The sequence below is a fragment of the Dendrobates tinctorius genome, unplaced genomic scaffold (genome assembly GCF_039654945.1).
Source record: "Dendrobates tinctorius isolate UK_male_01 unplaced genomic scaffold, ASM3965494v1 ptg000223l, whole genome shotgun sequence".
NCBI lineage: Eukaryota > Metazoa > Chordata > Amphibia > Anura > Dendrobatidae > Dendrobates > Dendrobates tinctorius.
In genome coordinates, this window is record NW_027361890.1 from 25,913,575 (window position 1) to 25,935,695 (window position 22,121).

At 45.3% G+C, this 22,121-nt stretch overlaps 1 protein-coding gene across 1 annotated transcript in view; it reads left to right on the forward strand.

The window, feature by feature from the left end:
- Positions 1-22,121, forward strand: part of LOC141059138 (agouti-signaling protein-like) — a 484,013-nt gene that overhangs the window by 359,542 nt on the left and 102,350 nt on the right. The window contains exons 2-3 of the mRNA XM_073555405.1: positions 17,012-17,164; positions 17,247-17,308. Of these exons, the coding sequence (XP_073411506.1) occupies positions 17,012-17,164; positions 17,247-17,308 (215 nt within the window). The remainder of the gene's footprint in view (positions 1-17,011; positions 17,165-17,246; positions 17,309-22,121) is intronic.

Consider the following 22,121-nt stretch of genomic DNA (forward strand, 5'->3'; position numbering starts at 1 on the left):
CGACACTTCTGAACACCAACTGACGCTGTTGGAGCCCAGGATTAGGCGAGGAGCAGGCTGGGGCCTACTGGATTTTGGCAGGTGAAGGCAGCAGGAGACTTGCCATCTCCACAGCAGGGGAACAGCTGGCAGTGCTGAACCCCACTAACACTTGAACGAATGTGTTTGGCTCTGTGGAGACGACACTTCTGAACACCAACTGACGCTGTTGGAGCCCAGGATTACGCATGCCGCATGCAGAGGCCAATGGGCAGCGGTTTTTATGGAGGTTGTGGACTACTACTGATTCTAACCATGCTCCACTTAGGCCTCTGGCTACACTGTCTCTACTATTTACCCTGGCCTCCAACCCCGCCAGCTACATCTCTGAAGTGGCGTCAGCACAATCTACACTTGTTCCTGTGTTACTGGTGCTCAGTCCCGTCAGTTGATCCCCTGATGTTTGTCCGGCAAGTTCGCCAGCTCTGTCCTCATTCCCACTACTGGTTATGGGAATGTGGACAGAGCAGGAGACCTTGCCGGACACACATCAGGGGATAAACTGATGGGACTGAGCCACAGGAACACAGGAACAAGTGTAGATTGTGCTGACGCCACTTCAGAGATGTAGATGGCGGGGTTGGAGGTCAGGGGAAATAGTAGAGACAGTGGAGCCAGAGACCTAAGTTGGGCACGGTTAAAAATCAGTAGTGGTTTGAATGTTGATGGAGCTGGTGACTTTTCCGTCCACACAGCAGGGGATCAGCTGGCATTACTGAACCCCACTAACACAGGAGCTAGTGTGTTTCTCTGTGCAGACGACACATCTGAGCGACAACTGGCTGTGTTGAAGCACAGGGATTATAGTTCAGGTGGTAGAAAAATGAACACACCAGCAGACCTGGATACAGTTGCCAACCACTAATTTAGTCTGTAAGAGGAATGGCAAAGTCTTTGGAGATCCAGGCCTTGTTCATTTTCAGAAAAGTCAGCCGGTCAACATTATCGGAAGATAGTCGCGTGCGACGGTCTGTTAGTACACCACCTGCGGCACTAAAGACACGTTCCGATAATACACTGGCAGCAGGGCAAGCCAGCACCTCCAATGCATACTGGCTAAGCTCTGGCCATGTATCCAGCTTAGAGACCCAAAACTTGAAGGGGGAAGAGCCATCTGGGAGTACAGCGACAGGGCAAGACATGTAGTCTGACACCATCTGATGGAAGCGTTGCCTCCTGCTGACTCGAGGCGTCGCTGATGGTGTAGACAATTGTGGTGGACACACAAAACTTTGCCACATTTGGGCCATAGTGGTCTTGCCTTGTGCTGCGGCGCTGCCTCTGCTCCCTCTTTGTGCAGAGTTTCCTCCACTGCCTCGATGCACAGAGCTGCTTTTTAAAGCACTAGCAACAATGCTGTCGGGTGGAATGGAAAACATTATGGACTGCACCAGTGACTCTTCGTACTCCCGCATTTTACGCTCCCGGTTCAACGTTGGTATGAGCCTTTGTACGCTGTCCCGGTAGCGAGGATCTAGGAGGGTGTACACCCAATAATCAGCCGAGACGAGAATGTGGGCGATGCGGCGGTCGTTTCTCAGGCACTGCAGCATGAAATCAACCATGTGCTGCAGACTCCCAACTGCCAAAGAACCGCTGTCCCCTGTTTGAGGCGTGACCTCGGCCTGCTCTGCATCACCCCACCCTCGCTGTACATACTGAGTAGAGGTTTGTGTACCTCCCTCCTCTGGAGAGATGTCTTCCTCCTCCATCGACTCCTCCTCATCCTCCTCACAAAGTGTCCCCTGCCTAGGCCTTTGTGAGGAAACACGTAGCGCAGACTGTCCAGAAGCAGATGGCATTTGGGACTCCTCATCCTCCACCTCTTCCGAAACCTCATCCCTTAGTGCTTGCAGTGTTTGTTGAAGCAGGCAGATAAGGGGGACAGTCATGCTGACTAGTGCATCATCTGCACTCGCCATCCGCGTGGATTCATCGAAGGCACGCAAAACGAGGCAGATGTCCTTCATAGAGGCCCACTCAATGGTGCTGAAGTGTGAACGGCGCACAGTGCGACTTGTTTGCGCCTGATGCAGCTGGTACTCCATGACTGCTGCCTGCTGCTCACACAACCGCTCCAACATATGTAACGTTGAATTCCACCGGGTGGGTAGGTCACATATGATGCGATGTTCCGGAATGCCAAATCGTCGCTGCAGAGCAGCGAGGCGCGATCTTGCCGTGCTGGAACGTCGCAAGTGAGCGCACTCTATGCGGACCTTGTGCAACAGTGCATCAAGATCCGGATAGTCCCTCAGAAAGCTCTGCACGACCAAGTTAAGAACATGTGCCAGACATGGGATGTGTGTGAGGTTGCCTAGGCCAAGAGCTGCCACCAGATTTCGGCCATTGTCACACACTACCAAGCCCGGCTGGAGATTCGCTGGCCCAAACCACACATCGCTCTCCAGCTTGATAGCATTCCAGAGCTCCTGCGCTGTGTGGCTTCGATTCCCCAAAGAAATTAATTTGAGTACAGCCTGTTGACGTTTGGCCACGGCTGTGCTCATATCGGTCGTAACAGGCTCCTGCTCTGCTGTTTCTGAGGAACTTGAGTAGGAGGAGGAGTCTATGTGTACAGACTGGAGTCCTGCAATCCGTGGCGTTGGAAGAACACGTACAGCGCCACTCTCCAGATCCGTACCTGGCTCCACAACATTGACCCAGTGGGCAGTGAGGGAAAGGTATCGTCCCTGTCCATGGTTACTGGTCCACGCATCGGTGGTCAGGTGGACCTTGCTACTAACGGCGTTTAGTAGCGCATGTTTTATTTTGCCCTCAACATGTTTCTGCAGGGCAGGGACGGCTCGCCTGCTGAAATAAAAGTGGCTGGGCACGTTGTATTGGGGGACTGCCAATGCCATTAAGTCCCGGAAGGTGTCAGTGTCCACCAGCCTGAATGACAGCATTTCAACTGCCAGAAGTTTGGCAATGCCAGCATTCAGAGACTGTGCTCGGGGATGGTTTGCCGAGTAAGGGCGCCTTTTATCCCATGCCTGTGCTACCGATGGCTGTGATGGATGGGAACGTGCTGCTATGGGTGTAATCTGACAGGGTCTCCGGACAACAGTGGCAGAGGTTCTTCCTTGGCGATCCTGTGAGGAAGCCGAACCAGCAGTGTGTGAGCTGGAGGAAGAGGGCCCAACACGAACTGAAGAGGTGGTAGGTGGTGCTGTACGTTGGCCTACGTCTTCAGGGTGTCTCTGCAACTCCAACTCGTGCTTGGTGCGCACATGTTTCCACATATTTGTGGTATTGAGGTTGCTGACATTTCTCCCTCTTTTGACTCTCTGATGACACAGCTTGCATTTGACAAAGCAAATGTCATCTGCAACTGTGTCAAAAAAGGACCACGCACTGCAACTCTTGTGAGCGCCCGGTTTGCCTTTGGAAGGAGGAATGCTCCTAACGGGTGCCGAAGTGGAGGGTACAGGCAACCAAGTCTTCCCCCTCCCTCTGCCTCCTGTTTTGGCCGGTAGGGGAATCTCTTCCTCCGAGCTGCTCCCACCACCTTCCTGTTCCTCACGCCATGATGGGTCAAGGACCTCATCATCTTCCCTCCCCTCTTCAAACAGCTGCTTCTCCGGGGTTGTCTCGCCAGCACCGTACGCACCAGAAAGTGGCAACTGAGTCTCGTCATCATCTGATGCGTACTGAGGTGTGCTGACCATAGGCACTGGCCCACTCGCCTCTTCAGATTCAGAGGGACAAAGAAGTTGCACATCACTGCATACTCCCTCTTCTTCACATTCAGGAATGCTGCTTGGCTGGCCCCCTCTTTCCAAGCCAACAGATTCCGAGAACAGAAGTAGAGACTGTGATGGCTCCTGTCCATGTCTCTCTGACTGCCTGGGCACTTTGGCAGGTGGTGAAGAGACAGATGGTTGCTCTTCGGTGCTCTGACCCTGAGAGGATGCGGAAGTAATTGAAGTCGATGCGTTAGCTGCCATCCATCCGACAACGGCTTCAATTTGTTCCTCCCGCAGCAGTGGGGTACGTTGAGGTCCTACAAAGCTGCGCATAAAGGACTGTTGCCTGCTAAAACTGGGGGATGCTGATCCACTGGTGCCCGCAGCAGGCCCAGAATCCCCACGTCCTCTACCTGTAGAATCCCCACGTCCTCTCCCTGCAGAATCCCCACGTCCTCTCCCTGCTGAAACTCCACGCCCATGCCCACGCGCCTTACTCCCTGCCTTCTTCATCTTGCAAGACTGCTTAAGATAGGCAAAAAAGTACAAAGGGGGGCCTTAGTGTGCTTTTTCCTGAACAGCTGGTTACAGGTACAAGAAACACTAATTTTATGAAGTGTGTGTGTGTGGACTACACTTTAATAGGAGCTGATGTGGCCTACACAAGTTCCAAATGTAGTGTTTGGTGAACTTTTTTTGTGGTTTCTTTGTTGGAAACAAACTCAAAGTATGTGAACAAAGAATTGAAACTGATAGTATCACCAACTTTTTGGAGCTATTACAATGCAGGCAGGTAACCTACAATGCAAAAGATGAGGCTCCAAAAAAATTGGGTAATACTAATCTGGCTGCGCCGGCAGGGCACAAGCCAGAAAAAAAGGCTCCTCTATCTACTCCTATATAGTGTTTGCAACCAACCAATGTTGATGGATACGGATGGATGCACACTAATAGGAGAAGAAAAAATGAGCTGCACTCAAAGACAAATATGTGTGAGGCAGTGACGCACGTTGAGCGTCCTACAACCAGACGTAGCTGCAGGACACTCTACTCAGCGTGAGCTGCACTCACACACAGTCAGAGACCTCTCAGACAGCCGTCAACAGTGCAGCTAAGTGGGCACTGGCACTGACAGGCTGCAGAAAGGCTCCGCTGTGTACTCCTATATAGTGTTTGCAACCACCGTAGATGGAGACGGATGGATGCACACTAATAGAAGAAAAAATGAGCTGCACTCAAATAAAAATATGTGTGAGGCACTGACGCACGCTGAGCGTCCTACAGCCAGACGTAGCTGCAGGACACACTACTCAGCGTGAGCTGCACTCACACACAGTCAGAGACCTCTCAGACAGCCGTGAACAGTGCAGCAAAGTGGACACTAGCACTGAAAGGCTGCAGAAAGGCTCCGCTGTCTACTACTAGTGTTTGCAACCAACGTATATGGATACGGATGGAAGCACACTAGATTGAAATTATGTAAAAAATGCAGCTCAAAAAATAAAAGATGTATGAGGCAGCAGTAATCACACTGGGTGGCCTACAGCCTGACGTGGCTGCAGGACCCACTCCACAGCGTGAGCTGCACTCACACAGCCCTTGCAGACAGCTGTGAACACTGCTGCTAGGGCAAAGAAGGCTACAGTGGTGGTTTATGTAGCCTGGGTAAAGCACTAGATGTTTGGTGGAATCGCTATTTCTAACTGTCCCTCACAGTCTTCTACAGCAGCCTGTCCCTAACTGAATTCACAGCAGAGTGACCAGAAATGGCGGCTGCGGTGGCTTTTATAGTGCATCATGACATCATTTCGGCAGCCAATCACAGCCATGCCAATAGTTAACATGCCTACATGCCTAACAGGATGTGCCCACACTTCGGAGGATTCTCATTGGCTTAATCAAAGCAAGCAGGCTCATAGCATGATGGGAACTTCCGATTCCGATTCCGGAATCCGATATGACAAAAGTATCGGAACTAAGTATCGGAATTCCGATACCGCTAATATCGGCCGATACCCGATACTTGCGGTATCGGAATGCTCAACACTAGTCCTGAGTATGCTCACACCCCATATGTGGGAGAAAACTACTGTATGGACACACATCAGGGCTCGGAAGGGAAGTAGTGACGTTTTGGAATGCAGACTTTGATGGAATGGTCTGCGGGTGTCATGTTGCCTTTGGAGAGCCCCTAATGTACCTAAACAGTGGAAACCCCCACAAATGACCCCATTTTGGAAACGAGACCCCCTAAGGAACTTATCTAGATGTGTGGTGAGCACTTTGAACCCCCAAGGGCTTCACAGAAGTTTATAATGCCCGGGCATGAAAATAAAAAAATCGTATTTTTTCCACAAACATGATCAATTAGTCCCCAATTTTTTTATTTTCCCAAGGGTAACAGGAGAAATTGAACCCCAAAACTTGTTGTCCAATTTGTTCTGAGTACGCTGACGCCCCATATGTGAGAGAAAACTCCTGTATGGACACACGTCGGGGCTCGGAAGGGAAGTAGTGACGTTTTGGAAAGCAGACTTTGAGGGAATGTTCTGCGGGTGTCATGTTGCCTTTGGAGAGCCCCTAATGTACCTAAACAGTGGAAACCCCCCACAAATGACCCCATTTTGGAAACGAGACCCCCTAAGGAACTTATCTAGATGTGTGGTGAGCACTTTGAACCCCCAAGGGCTTCACAGAAGTTTATAATGCCCGGGCATGAAAATAAAAAAATTGTATTTTTCCACAAACATGATCAATTAGTCCCCAATTTTTTCATTTTCCCAAGGGTAACAGGAAAAATTGGACCCCAAAAGTTGTTGTCCAATTTGTCATGAGTACGCTTACACCCCATATGTGGGAGAAAACTACTGTATGGACACACGTCGGGGCTCGGAAGGGAAGCAGTGACGTTTTGGAATGCAGACTTTGATGGAATGGTCTGCGGGTGTCATGTGCGTTTGGAGAGCCCCTGATGTACCTAAACTATTGAAACTCCACACAAGTGACCCCATTTTGGACACTAGACCCCCCACGGAACTTACTAGATGTGTGGTGAGCACTTTGAACCCCCAAGTGCTTCACAGAAGTTTATAACGCTCGGACGTGAAAATAAAAAAATAATTTTTTTTCCACAAAAATGATATTTTTGCCCCCAATTTTTTATTTTCCTAAGGGTAACAGGAGAAATTGGACCCAAAAATTGTCTTGCAATTTGACCTGAGTAGGCTGATACCCTACATGTGGGGGTAAAACACTGTTTGGGCGCATGGCAGAGCTTGGAAGGGAAGGAGCACCATTTGACTTTTTCAACTCAGAATTGGCTGGAATTGAGATCAGACGCCATGTTGCATTTGGAGAGCCCCTGATGTGCCCAAACAGTGGAAACCCCCAATTCTAACTCCAACCCAAACCCCAACACACCCCTAACCCTAATCTCAGCCCTAACCCTAACTCTAACCCTAACCCTAGTCCTAACCCTAACCCTAGCCCTAACTCTACCCTAACCCTAGCCCTAACCCTAACCCTAATGGAAAAATGGAAATAAATACATTTTTTTTATTTTATTATTTTTCCCTAACTAAGGGGGTGATAACAGGGGGTTTGATTTACTATTTATGGCGGTTTTTATGTTTGGCGGCTGTCACAGGCTAAAAGACGCTTTTTATTATAAAAATAGTTTTTGCATCACCACATATTGAGAGCTATAATTTTTCCATATTTTGACCCACCGAGTCATGTGAGCTCTCATTTTTTGCGGGACGAGTTGACGTTTTTATTGGTACCATTTTCAGGCACGTGACATTTTTTGATCGCTTTTTATTCCGATTTTTGGTACGCAGAATGAACAAAATCCAGCGTTTCATGAATTTCTTTTGGGGGGGTGCGTTTACACCGTTCCGCGTGCGGTAAAATTGATAAAGCGGTTTTATTCTTTGGGTCAGTATGGTTACAGTGATACCTCATTTAGGTCTTTTTTTATGTTTTGTCGGTTTTATGCAATGAAAACTATTTTATATAAAAATTAATTATTTTTGCTTCACTTTATTCTGCGAGCTATAACTTTTTTATTTTTTCGCTGATGATGCTGTGTGGTGGCTCATTTTTTGCGGGACAAGATGACGTTTTCAGCGGTACCATGGATATTTATATGCGTCTTTTTGAACGCGCGTTATTACACTTTTTGTTTGGCAGTATGATAATAAATCATTATTTTTTGCTTAGTTTTTTATTTTTATTTTTTAAGGGGTTCACTAAAGGGGTTAACTAATGGGATAGTTTTATAGGGCAGGTCGTTACGGACGCGGTGATACCTAATATGTGTACTTTTATTGTTTTTTTTTTATTGATTTCCAAAAAAAGGATTTATTTGGGGGAATATATTTTTTTTTTTTCTAATTTATTTGGCGATTTTTTTTAATTTATTTTAGCACTTTTTTTTATTTTTTTTAACTTTATTAAATAGTCCCAGGTGGGACATCACTGTCCTGTGACAGATCGCTGATCTGTCACATCACAGATCACTGTGACAGATTAGCAATCTGTCACAGGCAGTGCAGAAGGCTTCCTCATGCCTGCGCTTTGCAGGCACTGAGGAAGCCAGCTTCCTGCAGGCCCCCGAAGGCCCCCCGTCGCCATCTTGGATTCGGGGGCCTGCAGGAAAGGAGCCCCCCGCAGCAGCGCTGCACATTGCGTTGCCGTGGGGGGCTCAGGGAAGCACGGAGGGAGCCCCCTCCCTGCCGATGCTTCCCTTTAACCGTGACCGCCCCTGACACATTGTGCCGGGTGTCAGCTGTGATAATCAGCGGACACCCGGCCGCGATCAGCGGCGCTCATCACGTGGGCGCCGCTGATCGCGGTAGATGTACTATCCCGTCCATGGACATAGGGGCCCGGGTCCCATGGACGGGATAGTACGTCGGATGTCAGAAAGGGGTTAAAGTGGGTGATATGGTTTGGTTGTTGTCCAAGAATATCTCTATGAAGGTTGTGTCTCCAAAGTTCAAGCCAAGATTTATTGGACCTTATAAGATCTTGGAGATTCTTAATCCTGTTTCTTTTTGATTGGCTCTTCCAGTTACATTTAAGATCCATAAAGTATTTCACAAATCGCTGTTGAAGAGGTTTGTTGAGCCATTACTTCCTATGGTGGCACATCCTGACCCTGTATTGGTTAAAGGCAATGTGGAATATGAGGTAGAGAAAATATTGGATTCTCGTTTGGCTAGACGGAGACACCAGTATTTGGTCAAATGGAAGGTTTATGGCCAGGAGGATAATTCTTGGGTCTCTGCCTCTGACATTCATGCCAATAGATTGTTTCGTGCTTTTCACTGGGCCCATCCTGATCGGCCTGGTGGCGTGGATGAGGTTTCGGTGACCCCTTCTCAAAGGGGGGGTACTGTTGTGAACTCATTTTCTGGTCTGCCTCTGGTTTCTGGTGAGGGAGCTGTTTGTGCTGACAGAGGAGTTGTGAGTTCTCTTTCCAGGCTCCCTCTGGTGGTGGCAGGAGGTAAAGAAGCTGATCTAATTAACAGAGACCTGCCACCTGATAATGAGGATGAGGATTGGACATCGGGAGTCTCAGACTGGATTTAAGACAGCCGACTCCCTATTTCCTTGCTGGTGATTTTTTCCTGCCTCCTGAGTTCTTAGTTTCCAGCTCAGTTCCTGCCTTCTCAAGCTAAGTTGTCTCTGCTAATGTTCACATTTGATTTGGTTTGGTCTATTCAGTTTTTTGTGTGGTCAGCCAGCCCCGGCTGGGGCTGTGCGGAATTTCCACTCTTATGTTGCTGTATGTGCCAGTTTGCTTTTTGTCCCTTATTAGATTGGCCTCTTTTTGCTCTGTTCTCAGAATATGCAAGAGTGCTGATATAGTGTGTGAAGTCTAGTGACTTCAGGGTTTTTTTGCTATCAGAAGTGTTGGACATTTTTGCAGGGTTTTTTGGCGTGATTGCAGACAGTATCTTTCCTTTCCTGTCCTTTCTAGTTAGTGTGGGCCCCATCGTTTGCTCAGCCTATTTTCTTACCTGTGTTTGTGCTTTCATCTTGTTTCACCGTCAATACATGTGTGGGGGCTGTCTATTCCTTTGGGGTCTGCTCTGGGGCAGTTTAGATTTCCCCTTTTCTTGCTTTAGGCTTATTTAGTCCTCCAGCTGTGACGAGGTGTCTAGAATCATCGTAGGTACGCTCCACGGTTGCTGTTAGTTGTGTGGTTAGGATCAGGGGTCTGCAATCTGATTAGTTACCAACCTCTCTGGTTTTCTGTGACTTAGCTTGGTTTCGTTTTTCCTCCTCGGTGACCCAATCATAACAGACAGCTCTATACGGTGAAGGCCTGGAAAACTGGCAAATCGCCTCGGCTTGTTTTTCCAGAGTCACATACAGATAGCTTGTATTTGTCCATGATCCCAGCCGTTACACGGTAGTGTGTGAGGAGCGTACACCTCTATACGGTGTCTGTATGGAAGATTGTAAATTTCATGCTATGTTTATACGGAGTGACACATGCTGTCTCTGTATAGTTTGGACCGTCATCAAACAGCACATATACTAAACTGTTTGCAAAGCCGACAGCTCTATACGGTGTAGGTCTGGAAAACTGGCAAATCGTCTCGGCTTGTTTTTCCAGAGTCACACACAGATAGCTTGTATTTGTCCGTGATACCAGCCGGTACATGGTAGTGTGTGCGGAGCGTACACTGCTATACGGTGTCTGTATGGAAGATTGTAAATCTCAGGCTATGTTTATACGGAGTGACACACGCTGTCTCTTTATAGTTTGGACTGTAATCAAACAGCACATATACTAAACTGTTTGCAAAGCCGACAGCTCTATATGGTGTAGGTCTGGAAAACTGGCAATTCCGTGTATTTGTCCGTGATCCCAGCCGGTACACGGTAGTGTGTGAGGAGCGATGCGATGTGTGAAAAAATGAACGCTCGGTAAATGAGCAGAACAAAATATTAAAAGTTGGAGTGCTTTGAAAAAAGCAGTTTGAACAGCAGTGTGCACACACCAATGCAGCTATCAGGTAGCCTTATAATGCAGCCTAATCACCACCAGCGCTGCTGCACACAACTAAAATCCTCCACATTCACTGCACACTAACTGTACATTGAAAAGCGCTAGTAGCAGAAGCTATTTTTTTTTCTTCTTCCCTGCCTAATGCTCTCCCTATTCAGCATCAGCAGCAGCACCTCTCCCTGTTGTAAGATCGGCAGAAGTAAGATGGCGGTCGGCGGTCACGGCCTTTTATAGCCTCTGTGATTCCACACAAAGCCAGTCAATCACTTCAATGCCCTTCTCTAAGATGGTGGTGACCGCTGCACATGTCATCGCGCTGCCCACAGTGTGCGTCCTCCATCATTGGCTGAAAAAAGGCGCTGGAAGCATCATTTGAAATGTGACTTTGGCGCATGGATCAGCGACCTCATGGCCGACCTCACGCTATGGTCGGGTTTCGTTTCATGAAACCCGACTTTGGCGAAAGTCGGTGATTTTAGAATTTGACAGACCTGTTTCGCTCAACTCTACCTAGTCTGCAGTGTCATCAAGCAAACGGAGAAAAGAAGGGGCTCTGGATTGCTTTGGAATAAAATAATCAGGATTAAGATGAAAAAAAAATTATTCCTAGCCACTGATACCTGGGGCTATGTATATAAGGTCAATATATGTAATAGGCAGCAGCAGCATCAGACAGTAATGGACCCTCTTGATGTATGCAATGATATCTATATACCCATATAAAGTTCCTGCATGCTTTACACTGAAATGCATATAGCCACATACACTCCCCTGCCTACCTAGCACTGCAATCTATATACCCCATAATTAGTCCTTAGAAGGACTGTTAGTTTAGCTGGATTTGTGGATTCTATGATGGTATACCCACACTAACTTACAAACCCCTAAATATGACCCTATCTCAGCAGCAGCTCTCCCTACACTGTCTGATTCCGGACGTGTTTGTGACGAACAGGGCCGCAGAAGGTCTCTTATAGACCTGATGATGCTGTGCGGCCAGCCAATCACATTAATACCACAGCAAAGATGGCTGCGGCATTATAGTGTGTGACAAACAATCCCTGCTTGTTGATTGGAGCTCTAAAGAGCGCCAAACTTGCAGAGCGGAGAGCTGAGCTTTCGCCAAATAATCCCGGAAATGCTTGGCACTCACCAAGTACCGCAAGTACAATGATACTAGGGCGAGTAACAAGCATTAACGAGCCTGCTTGGTCATCAGTAGTCATTACCCTGGAAAGGATGCTCTTTAACATATTTCCCAGGAAAATCCATTTTGTTTTTGTTTTTGTAAGCTTTATTGTGAGTCTGTAAAAGTGGCGTAAGACTCTGACAACTTTGTTGATAGCACTGACCTCGGAGTCAGAAAAGCTTTCAGGGGTCTTCCCCATGCTGTTCCCATGTCATTTGAGCACTGTTCCCATCAATTTCCACAATTTCTAGTCCCTCTACAGACCGCCGGGGGCACCAGAAAAATGCTCGAGTTTCCCATTGGGCTCGTTGCTCGGGGCGAGCACCAGAGCATACCAATTTGCTTGACCCAAGCAATGAGCACCCGAGCATTTTAGTGCTCACCCATCACTACACCTAATTCATTATTTGGTGTGCTCCTCCTAATGAATTAGGCACACCTTACTCCACTATGCCCCTTCATTAAAACTGGGGTGTACAATGACAGTCATAATGAATTAGGCCTTTATTTTTTTTTGCAGCCAAGATCTTGATCTTTTTTAAATATATACCATATATACTCATGTATAAGCTGAGATTTTCAGCCCAGTTTTTTGGGCTGAAAGTCCCCCTCTTGGCTTATACGCGAGTCATATACCGGGGGTGGATGGGGGAAAGGGAGCGGGGGTGTTAGAGACCATACTCACCTCTCCTGGCACTTCTCTGCAGCCCCTGCTTCTCCCTCTGCCGTCTGCTTCCTGCATTCAGCGGTCACGTGGTACCGCTCATTAAACTCATGAATATGCGCATATTTATGAGTTTAATGAGCGGTACCACGTGACCAGCTGAATGCAGGAAGCAGATGGCAGAGGGAGAAGCAGGGGCTGTCACTGCAGAGAAGGCCTTGTGCCAGGAGGGGGTGAGTATGACGGGGGCAGAATGATATTCACCTGTCCCTGTTCCAAGCCGTGCACCGCTGTGTCGCTGGGTCCTCCTGCTGTGACGGCAGAGAGCGCGATGACGTAGTCAGTGTGCGCCCTCTGCTGTCACTGCAGAGACCCGGGAGACACAGTGGTGGACGGCGATGGAACAGGGACCGGTAAATATCGCTGGTGCCGGGGGATCAAGACACCGGCACCTGGCCCCCAGCGATGGAGAGGTGAGTATGTCATTTTTTTATTGCAGCAGCAGCAAATAAGGGGTATTTATGGAGCATCTTATAGGGCAGCATTAACCCTTGTGCAGCAGCATATGGGGGGGTATTTATGGGGCAGCAGTAACCCTTGTGCAGTAGCATATGGGGGTATTTATGGAGCATCTTATGGGGCAGCATTAACCCTTGTGCAGCAGCATATTATGGGGGTATTTATGGAGCATATTATAGGGCAGCATTAATCCTTGTGCAGCAGCATATGGGGGGTATTTATGGGGCAGCATTAACCCTTGTGCAGTAGCATATGAGGGGTATATATGGAGCATCTTATGGGGCAGCATTAACTCTTGTTCAGCAGCATATTATGGGGGTATTTATGGAGCATCTTCTTGGGCCAGCATTAACCCTTGTGCAGCAGCATATGGGGGGTATTTATGGAGCATCTTCTTGGGCCAGCATTAACCCTTGTGCAGCAGCATATGGGGGGTTTTATCTATGGAGCATCTTCTTGGACCACCATTTAACCCTAGGCTTATACGCAAGTCAATAAGTTTTCCCAGTTTTTAAGGCAAAATTAGGGGGGTCAGCTTTTATACGGGTTGGTTTATACACGAGTATATACGGTATATAAATATTTCCTTATTATTTTTCTTTTTTAATTCACTAATGGACTACATTGATGAGAGAAACACATTTATTGTTTTCATCTTTCTTTTACCAATTAATAATTGCTGTCTATCTTGATAACCTGCTTTACCCCATAATGACATTCAATATACATTTGAACGGCAGCCATGAAGGAGCCTTAATCCTCAGTGCCGTTTTCTCATGGCACTGAGGATTAAGTGTATAGCGGCCTCAATGGGAAAAATCTCATGGGTGACAGCTGTATATGACAATTGACACCCTGTGGCATCGGCCCCTATTGGTTTTGGAACCCTTTAAAAGTCGTTGATAATCTCAACAGAAGCATCCAAGTGGTTTGACTACCCGGAGAGTCGGCTGTCAATCAGGATGACGTGGGCAATCACGTTCTGTCAACAGAGCAGAGTGGAAGAAAAGCCGATGCTCTGTTAATGTAATATCAGCGGAAACCGCCGAGATGCCAGCAGTAGGAGCCTGTTAGCAACTACCTGCCTGTCAGTTCTTAGGCCAATAGTGGAAACATTAATAGTCTCGTGTGTTAGGCACTGGGATTTTTCTGCTGCATGGGATAGATAAAAGACCTTGTCTGGTGCTGTGGTCTCCCATTCAGGATCAGCTGCTGGGATGACTGCTCAGCACAGACTCCAGCCCCAGCACCTTGCCCAGGGTCATGCTGTACGTGTAGCTGCTGCTGGTTCTTCAGCTAAGCCTATGGTGACTACTGGTTTACACCTGCAGCATTGTACTCTGGAGCCTAAGCCTAGATTTCACTTCATCCTACTGAGCATGTCCAGGATGTGGCACCTTCTCATTGGTGCTCGGACATCACCTGCTCTGGTTATGTGGCAGCTTCTGATTGGCTCACAGGCAAGATCCTGTCTATCTGGACTTGAGCTGTATGTATAAAAGGTCCTCTGGAGCACACGCCTGTGCGCTAGTACCATGTGTTTGGTGGCTACTTTACGACCCTGTGTGCATGTGTGCTGCTAATAGCACTGCAAGTGTTGGTCTAGACAGGCAGTGTAGGGTGGGAACTCCCGCTTGAACTTAGCATCTGCACCGTGCATCCTCAGGCACACCGTGTGTCAGAGCAGGCTCAACAACCAGCTTAGTCTTCCCTGGGGGGAAGACTAACTGGGTATAGTCCTTTTTGCTTTGGTTCATAAAACTGCTCTTTGGTGTAACAGAGCTTGTTACTTTGCGCTCTGTGCACACTGAGTGACATTTAACTCAGTGTGCTTTAAGTGTTTTCTCGCAGCCTTGCACCGCCATTGTGCTAGCTGTGGTTTCTCCATCACCACATGGTGGACCTCAGGTTGCGAACACACCTTATTATAATTTCTTATTTGGTGTGTTTCACCAATCCTAACAGTATACTAGCACCAGGGACTGGCTAGCAATGGCGGATGATCAGCGTCTTTAGCGGTACATCCAGCAGCTTAAGAGCAGGTTGACCACTCTCGAGCGGGCGTCTACAGCTGTGGATCTTGCCGCATTGGTAGCACAAACAGCCACTGAAGCCTCTAATAAGGTTACTGCTGCGGTTCCTGTTTCCTCTGTGCCATGTTTTTCGCTGCCTGAGCTGTATTAGTCTCTGTGTAGCCGATGACTTGAATCTCACTTGGTGGGTGAGTGCAGTTTCACTAGTTCCTGCAAGCTGGATGAAGGGCTGTCTTTTCCCTGAATTCCACTAGCTGGATGGCCGCTGTTTTACTGGCCCCGCAGGATGGAAGAGTCTTCTTTCTTTAAGTTCCCACTAGCTGGATAGCCGCTGTTTCACTGTTCTGTCCTCACTAAAGGAAGCAGAATTAATGTAACTTATACAGGTAGCTAAATCGCTATACCGGGGTCCAATAAGGAGACTGTAGGTTGAATCTGTGTTTATAGAATGTGATGGTATATTAGCACGGTGAAACTACAAGCAAAACATATATATACACTGTCAATACAGGAGAAATACTCATAAACACAAACAGGCTGAAATAACACGTTACAGGCATACTATGTATTCACCTGTATGTCACCGTTTGTTGAAAAGGACCTCAATATAGATCCATCGTAAAAACATTATGAAAAAAAAAGGGGGGGTGGAAAAACCACTAATATACGACCACAGATCCAATATAAAAAAGAATGTCTTTATTTGACAGGTATGCAGAACAAGACAAAAACAGTGTGATAAAACACATAGAAAAACCACGTGCATGGAAAACATAGCGGGCCCCAACCAGGAACTCACAACATTGTATTTATGAATCAAATAAGATATAGATATGTATATATACAATACATTCGTAGGCACCAACATTCATAATACAGATTGTAAATCGCATCAATCACTAATAAAGACAGCCGTAAGGGCATATCATAACATCCCAATGAGCCAATACATTGCTACCCCATAAAGATCAAATAAATGCCATCAAAGAGGGATTATAGCAAGATTAAAGGTGCCACCATAATCTCTATCATACCAAAATCGAAATAATGTAACGTGGTTAATATACCAATCCTAGTTTTGTTACCTCACAGTATCACTGTTGCATTGTATATGACCATATTAACCCAGAAAGGGGCAACATGACACTAGGGGTCGATAATGGTAACATCTTACCGAAATGTACCGGTGGATGAGAGAGTCCAGGGGGGGTCCGCGCGTCTGCCCCGACGCGCGTTTCGGATGCTCGTCCTTCGTCAGGGGACTGTCAATACAGGGTACATCAGGGATACATATTATACATAGTACAATATAAATCAACATCTGCGCTAATAGCTAACCAGAGGAAGGACTAATTAACTAGGAAAATATGAGACAGGAATTGGATACAGGAAACATAAATACATACCAGCAATGCTGTCACAAGGGGAGAAGAGAAATGAGATGCTTCCTGAATGCAGGGAGAAGGAAAATGCTGGACTGGAAGGAAAATGGGGGCTGAACTAACCATAATCCTTTGCAAAAGCTTACCAGAATGCATTGCACAGAGGGAAAATAGAAGCAAAGTGAAAGTAGAATAGAATAACACTGCGGTTATGACTCTGGTCACTAGATGGAGCCAAAAAACACTGAAAACATTTAACAAGCAGGGATTCTGAATTAAATGTCGGAGACAGAACAGTTGTTATAAATGAAAATTACTGACATGGCTTCTTCCATTTTACCCACTGCAAGAAAAATTTTGGTTATTTTCTTTTCTACTGACCTCACTCATTAACAAGGTTTACCCATAAAAGTGGTACTTACTTTAAATCAGTTTATCAATGTATCATATTTGATTGCTTATTTCTTTGCAGACATGAAAGTCATATCCAGTTTTCTTCTTCTTTACTGGTTGATGGTTCTTGCTCAGTCTCACATTCTTCTTGAGGAGAAGCCAGATAGATACAAGAGTGGAAGTGTTGCCCGTTTTTCTGAGCTGCATCCACCCATTTCCATTTCCATAGTAGGTCAGTAACTCTCCTACTTATTTATCCAGTACGGACTAATACAATAATGAAATGTATAACTATGTTTATTGATACTACACAGATTTAACAAAAACACCGCGAAGAGTAAGCAGAATTGATGCGGAAAAGAATAAAGCTGCTAAGGTACCAATCTTTTTCTGTGTGAATAAGGCTAGGTTCGCATTAATACAAGCACACTGCCCTTAAATATGACAGAATTACCATTAGAATGCAGTTTATCTAGGATTTCTATATAAGTGCTTGTTGGATAGCTATAAGTGTCAACCTACCCTAAGGGTGTGTGCACACGCTGCGGATTCTCCTGCGGGTCCGCAGCGGCTTTGGCCCTGCAGAACCGCAGCAGTTTTGCTGCGGTGTACAGTAGCATTATAACCTATGGAAAACGAAAACTGCAGTGCAGACGGTGTGGATTTTTCCGCACGGTTTTGCTGCGGTTTTCAATCCGCAGAAAGAAATGACATGTCAATTCTTTCTGCGGATTCCGCTGCGTTTTGCCATCTCCTCCATTGTGTAGATGAAAAACCGCAGGGCAAAACTGCAGGGTAATCCGCAGATAAACCGCAGGTCTTCTGACCTGTGGATTTACCTGCGGATTTTACTAAATCCTCTCGGACAAAGCCGCAGAGCATTCCGCAGCGTGTGCACACACCCTAAGACTTTTTTGTGCTGTATTACACATTATGAGGATTTTTAATAAAAAGTAGATATTTTTCCAATATGGAAAGGACATAATCATTCAAATACCTTCCAATGAGCTGTCTCAGGAGATAAGATAGAATTTTATACAGCATGTGTCCTTTTCATGCTTTCATTAAAGTCATAGTCCTTGACAATCCTAATACTCAAATTCAGTAAAAGGCAATACTTATAAGATGCAATACTTCATGCCAAAATGAAGGACAAAAATGAGAGAAACTTTGGGGGATGCAGGAGAATGTGAAATTAAAGGAACTGTGACATCAAAAAATGATATATTGTATGTAAATTGCCTCTTTAGAGAGAAAGAGGATTTGAACTCTATAACTCAACCTGTTGGAAGCAGCCATCCTACAAGTCATTATCAACCTGATGAGTCTTGTAATGTGACTTAGGATAAAAGCCAAATCAGAATCTCAATTTTCAGACAAGGTGTTTCGGGCTATTAGCCCTCGTCAGTGCAAAGTATGAGCACTGATTTGGCTAGGTGAGACGCTCTGGACTGGGGTCAGAGCATGATCTAATTTTTAAGGTTATGTTTCCACTGTGACAATTTGGTGACTTTTTGATGTAGATTTTCTGCAGCATTTCTGCTCCTATTAGATAAATTAGGTTAGTTTTTTCATTGTGTTTTTTACATGCGTTTTTGCTGCAGTTTTTGTCTTTCTAGAATGTCATATTTTAAATTAAGCTGCTTCGATTTTTGCTACTTCCTGGTGTTAGGCTTTGACAATACTTTATTGATACAGTTATGTGTGGATCACCTGCATGTTTTAGTACAGTGAAAGCAAATTAAAAACACATATGCATTCTTTACCTGTGGATTTTCTGCATCTAATGCAATTCTATGGGGAAAATACACACAAAAAATTTAGAATACTTGAAAGAGAAATTGACATGTTGCAGATTTCAAACACGCACGGCAGTTCAGTTTACACTCCATAAAAAAAGCAAGGTAGGCATGAGATTTCTTTAAATTCCACCCACTTTGCTGGAAAATACGCAGTGTCAAAAACCCACCAAAAACTCATTATAGAAACTTAAGTTAAGTAAGGTATGTATGTTAAACATACTTTGATATTTTTCCATATCACTATATTAGAAAAATATTTAATCTTGCAATTTAAAACCCATCCACTAAACCTGATTCTGGACCCATACATCCTATTTGGTATAGATAACATTTCATCAATCTCCTCATAATCATCACAAGCAGGATTACAATAAAAGGTGACATCTTTATTATACAGTGGATGGTATTGGTCACAGCTCACCTTCTCCTCCCTCTTACTGCACAATGATCTTTACTCAGGTTAGAGCATATAATCTAAAAAAAAAACAATGTGAAGAATCTATGTAGTAAGTAAACAAATAGAAGGTCATTCAAAAAACTTAGGGTATTTAGTTGACACTTTTTTAAAAAGTGTACAAGCCAACTCACTGCAACAATGTGTATCCAATCATATACCATAAGTAGTGTTGAGCGATACCACCCGATATTGAAAAATATCGGATCGAATTGTATCGGCCGATATGAAAAAAGTATCGGGTATCGCCGATTCCGATCCCAGAAGTCCCATTCAAGTCAATGGAACAGAAATATCGGAATTTAAAAAAACCCTTTCTTTCCTTGTAGTTTAACCCCTTCACTACCAAGGATGGTTTGCACGTTAACTCCCGGGCCAATTTTTACAATTCTGACCACTGTCCCTTTATGAAGTCATAACTCTGAAACGCTTCCATGGATCCCGGTGATTCTGACACTGTTTTCTCATGACATATTGTACTTCATGTTAGTGGTAAAATTGCATTCAAATAACTTGCGTTTATTTGTGAAAAAAATGTAGATTTGGTGAAAATTTTGAAAATTTTGCAATTTTCCAACTTTGAATTTTTATTCCCTTAAATCACAGTGATACGGCACACAAAAAACCTTAACAAATAACATTTCCCACATGTTTACTTTACATCAGCACAATTTTGGAACCAACATTTTTTTTTGTTAGGAAGTTATAAGGGTTAAAAATTGACCAGCGATTTCTCATTTTTGCAGCACCATTTTATTTTTAGGGACCACATCACATTTGAAGCCACTTTGAGGGGTGTATATGATAGAAAATACCCAAAAGTGACACCATTCTAAAAACTGCACCCCTTAAGGTGCTTAAAACCACATTCAAGAAGTTTATTAACCCTTTAGGTGCGTCACAGGAATTTTTTGAATATTTAAAAAAAAAATGAACATTTAACTTTTTTTCACAAAAAAAATACTTCAGGTTCAATTTTCTTTATTTTAACAAGGGTAACAGGAGAAATTGGACTGCAAAAGTTATTGTGCAATTTGTCCTGAGTACGCTGATACCTGATATGTGGGGGGAACCACTGTTTCGGCGCATGGCAGACCTCAGTAGGGAAGGAGCGCCGTTTGACTTTTTCAATGCAAAATTGGCTGGAATTCAGATCGGACGCCATGTCGCGTTTGGAGAGCCCCTGATGTACCTAAACAGTGGAAACCCCCCAAGTGACCCCATTTTGGAAACTAGACCCCCCAAAGAACTTATCTAGATATGTGGTGAGAACTTTGAACCCACAAGGGCTTCACAGAAGTTTATAACGTACAGCGGAACAATTAAAAAATCATATTTTTTCCACAAAAATGATCTTTTCACCCCCAATTTTTATTTTTCCAAGGGTAACAGGACCCTAAAAGTTATTGTGCAATTTGTTCTGAGAACGCTGATACCCCATATGTGGGTGTAAATGACTATTTGGGCACATAGCAGAGCTCGGAAGGGAAGCAGCGCCATTTGACATTTTTGGCTAGAATTGAGATCGGACACCATGTCGCGATTGGAAAACACCTGATGTACCAAAACAGTGTAAACCCCCCACAAATGACACCGTTTTGGAATCTAGACCCCCCAAGGAACTTATCTAGATGTGTGGTGAGAACTTTGAACCCCCCAGTGCTTCGCAGAAGTTTATAACGCCCGGGCGTGAAAATAAAAAAATCATATTTTTTCCACAAACATCATCTTTTAGTCCCCATTTTTTTATTTTCCCAAGGGTACCAGGAGAAATTGGACCCCAAAAGTCGTTGTCCAATTTGTCTTGAGTACGCTGACACCCCATATGTGGGAGAAAACTACTGTATGGGGACACGTCGGGGCTCGGAAGGGAAGTAGTGACGTTTTGGAATGCAGACTTTGATGGAATGGTCTGCGCGTGTCATGTTGCCTTTGGGGAGTCCCTAATGTACCTGAACAGTGGAAACCCCCCACAAATGACCCCATTTTGGAAACTAGACCCCCTGAGGAACTTATCTAGATGTGTGGTGAGCACTTTGAACCCCCAAGGGCTTCACAGAAGTTTATAATGCTCAGGCATGAAAATAAAAAAATCGTATTTTTTCCACAAACATAATCAATTAGTCTCCAATTTTTTTATTTTCCCAATGGTAACAGGAGAAGTTGGATGCCAAAAGTTGTTGTCCAATTTGTCCTGAGTACGCTGATACCTCATATGTGGGAGAAAACTACTGTATGGGCACACGTCGGGGATCGGAAGGGAAGTAGTGACGTTTTGGAATGCAGACTTTGATGGCATGGTCTGCGGGTGTCATGTTGCTTTTGGAGAGCCCCTGATGTACCTAAACAGTGGAAACCCCCACAAGTGAACCCGTTTTGGAAACTAGACCCCCTAATGAACTTATCTAGATGTGTGGTGAGCACTTTGAACCCCCCAGTGCTTCACAGAAGTTTATAACGACCGGGCGTGAAAATAAAAATATCGTATTTTTTCAACAAACATCACCTTTTAGTCCCCATTTTTTTTATTTTCCCAAGGGTAACAGGAGAAATTGGACCGCAAAAGTTGTTGTCCAATTTGTCCTGAGTACGCTGATACCTCATATGTGGGAGAAAACTACTGTATGGGCACACGTCAGGGCTCGGAAGGGAAGTAGTGACGTTTTGGAAAGCAGACTTTGATGGATTGGTCTGCGGGTGTCATGTGCGTTTGGAGAGCCCCTGATGTACCTAAACTATTGAAACTCCCCACAAGTGACCCCATTTTGGAAACTAGACTCCCCCACGGAACTTATCTAGATGTGTGGTGAGCACTTTGAACCCCCAAGTGCTTCACAGAAGTTTATAACACCTGGGCGTGAAAATAAAAAAATCATTTTTTTTCCACAAAAATGTTATTTTTGCCCCCAATTTTTTATTTTCCTAAGGGTAAC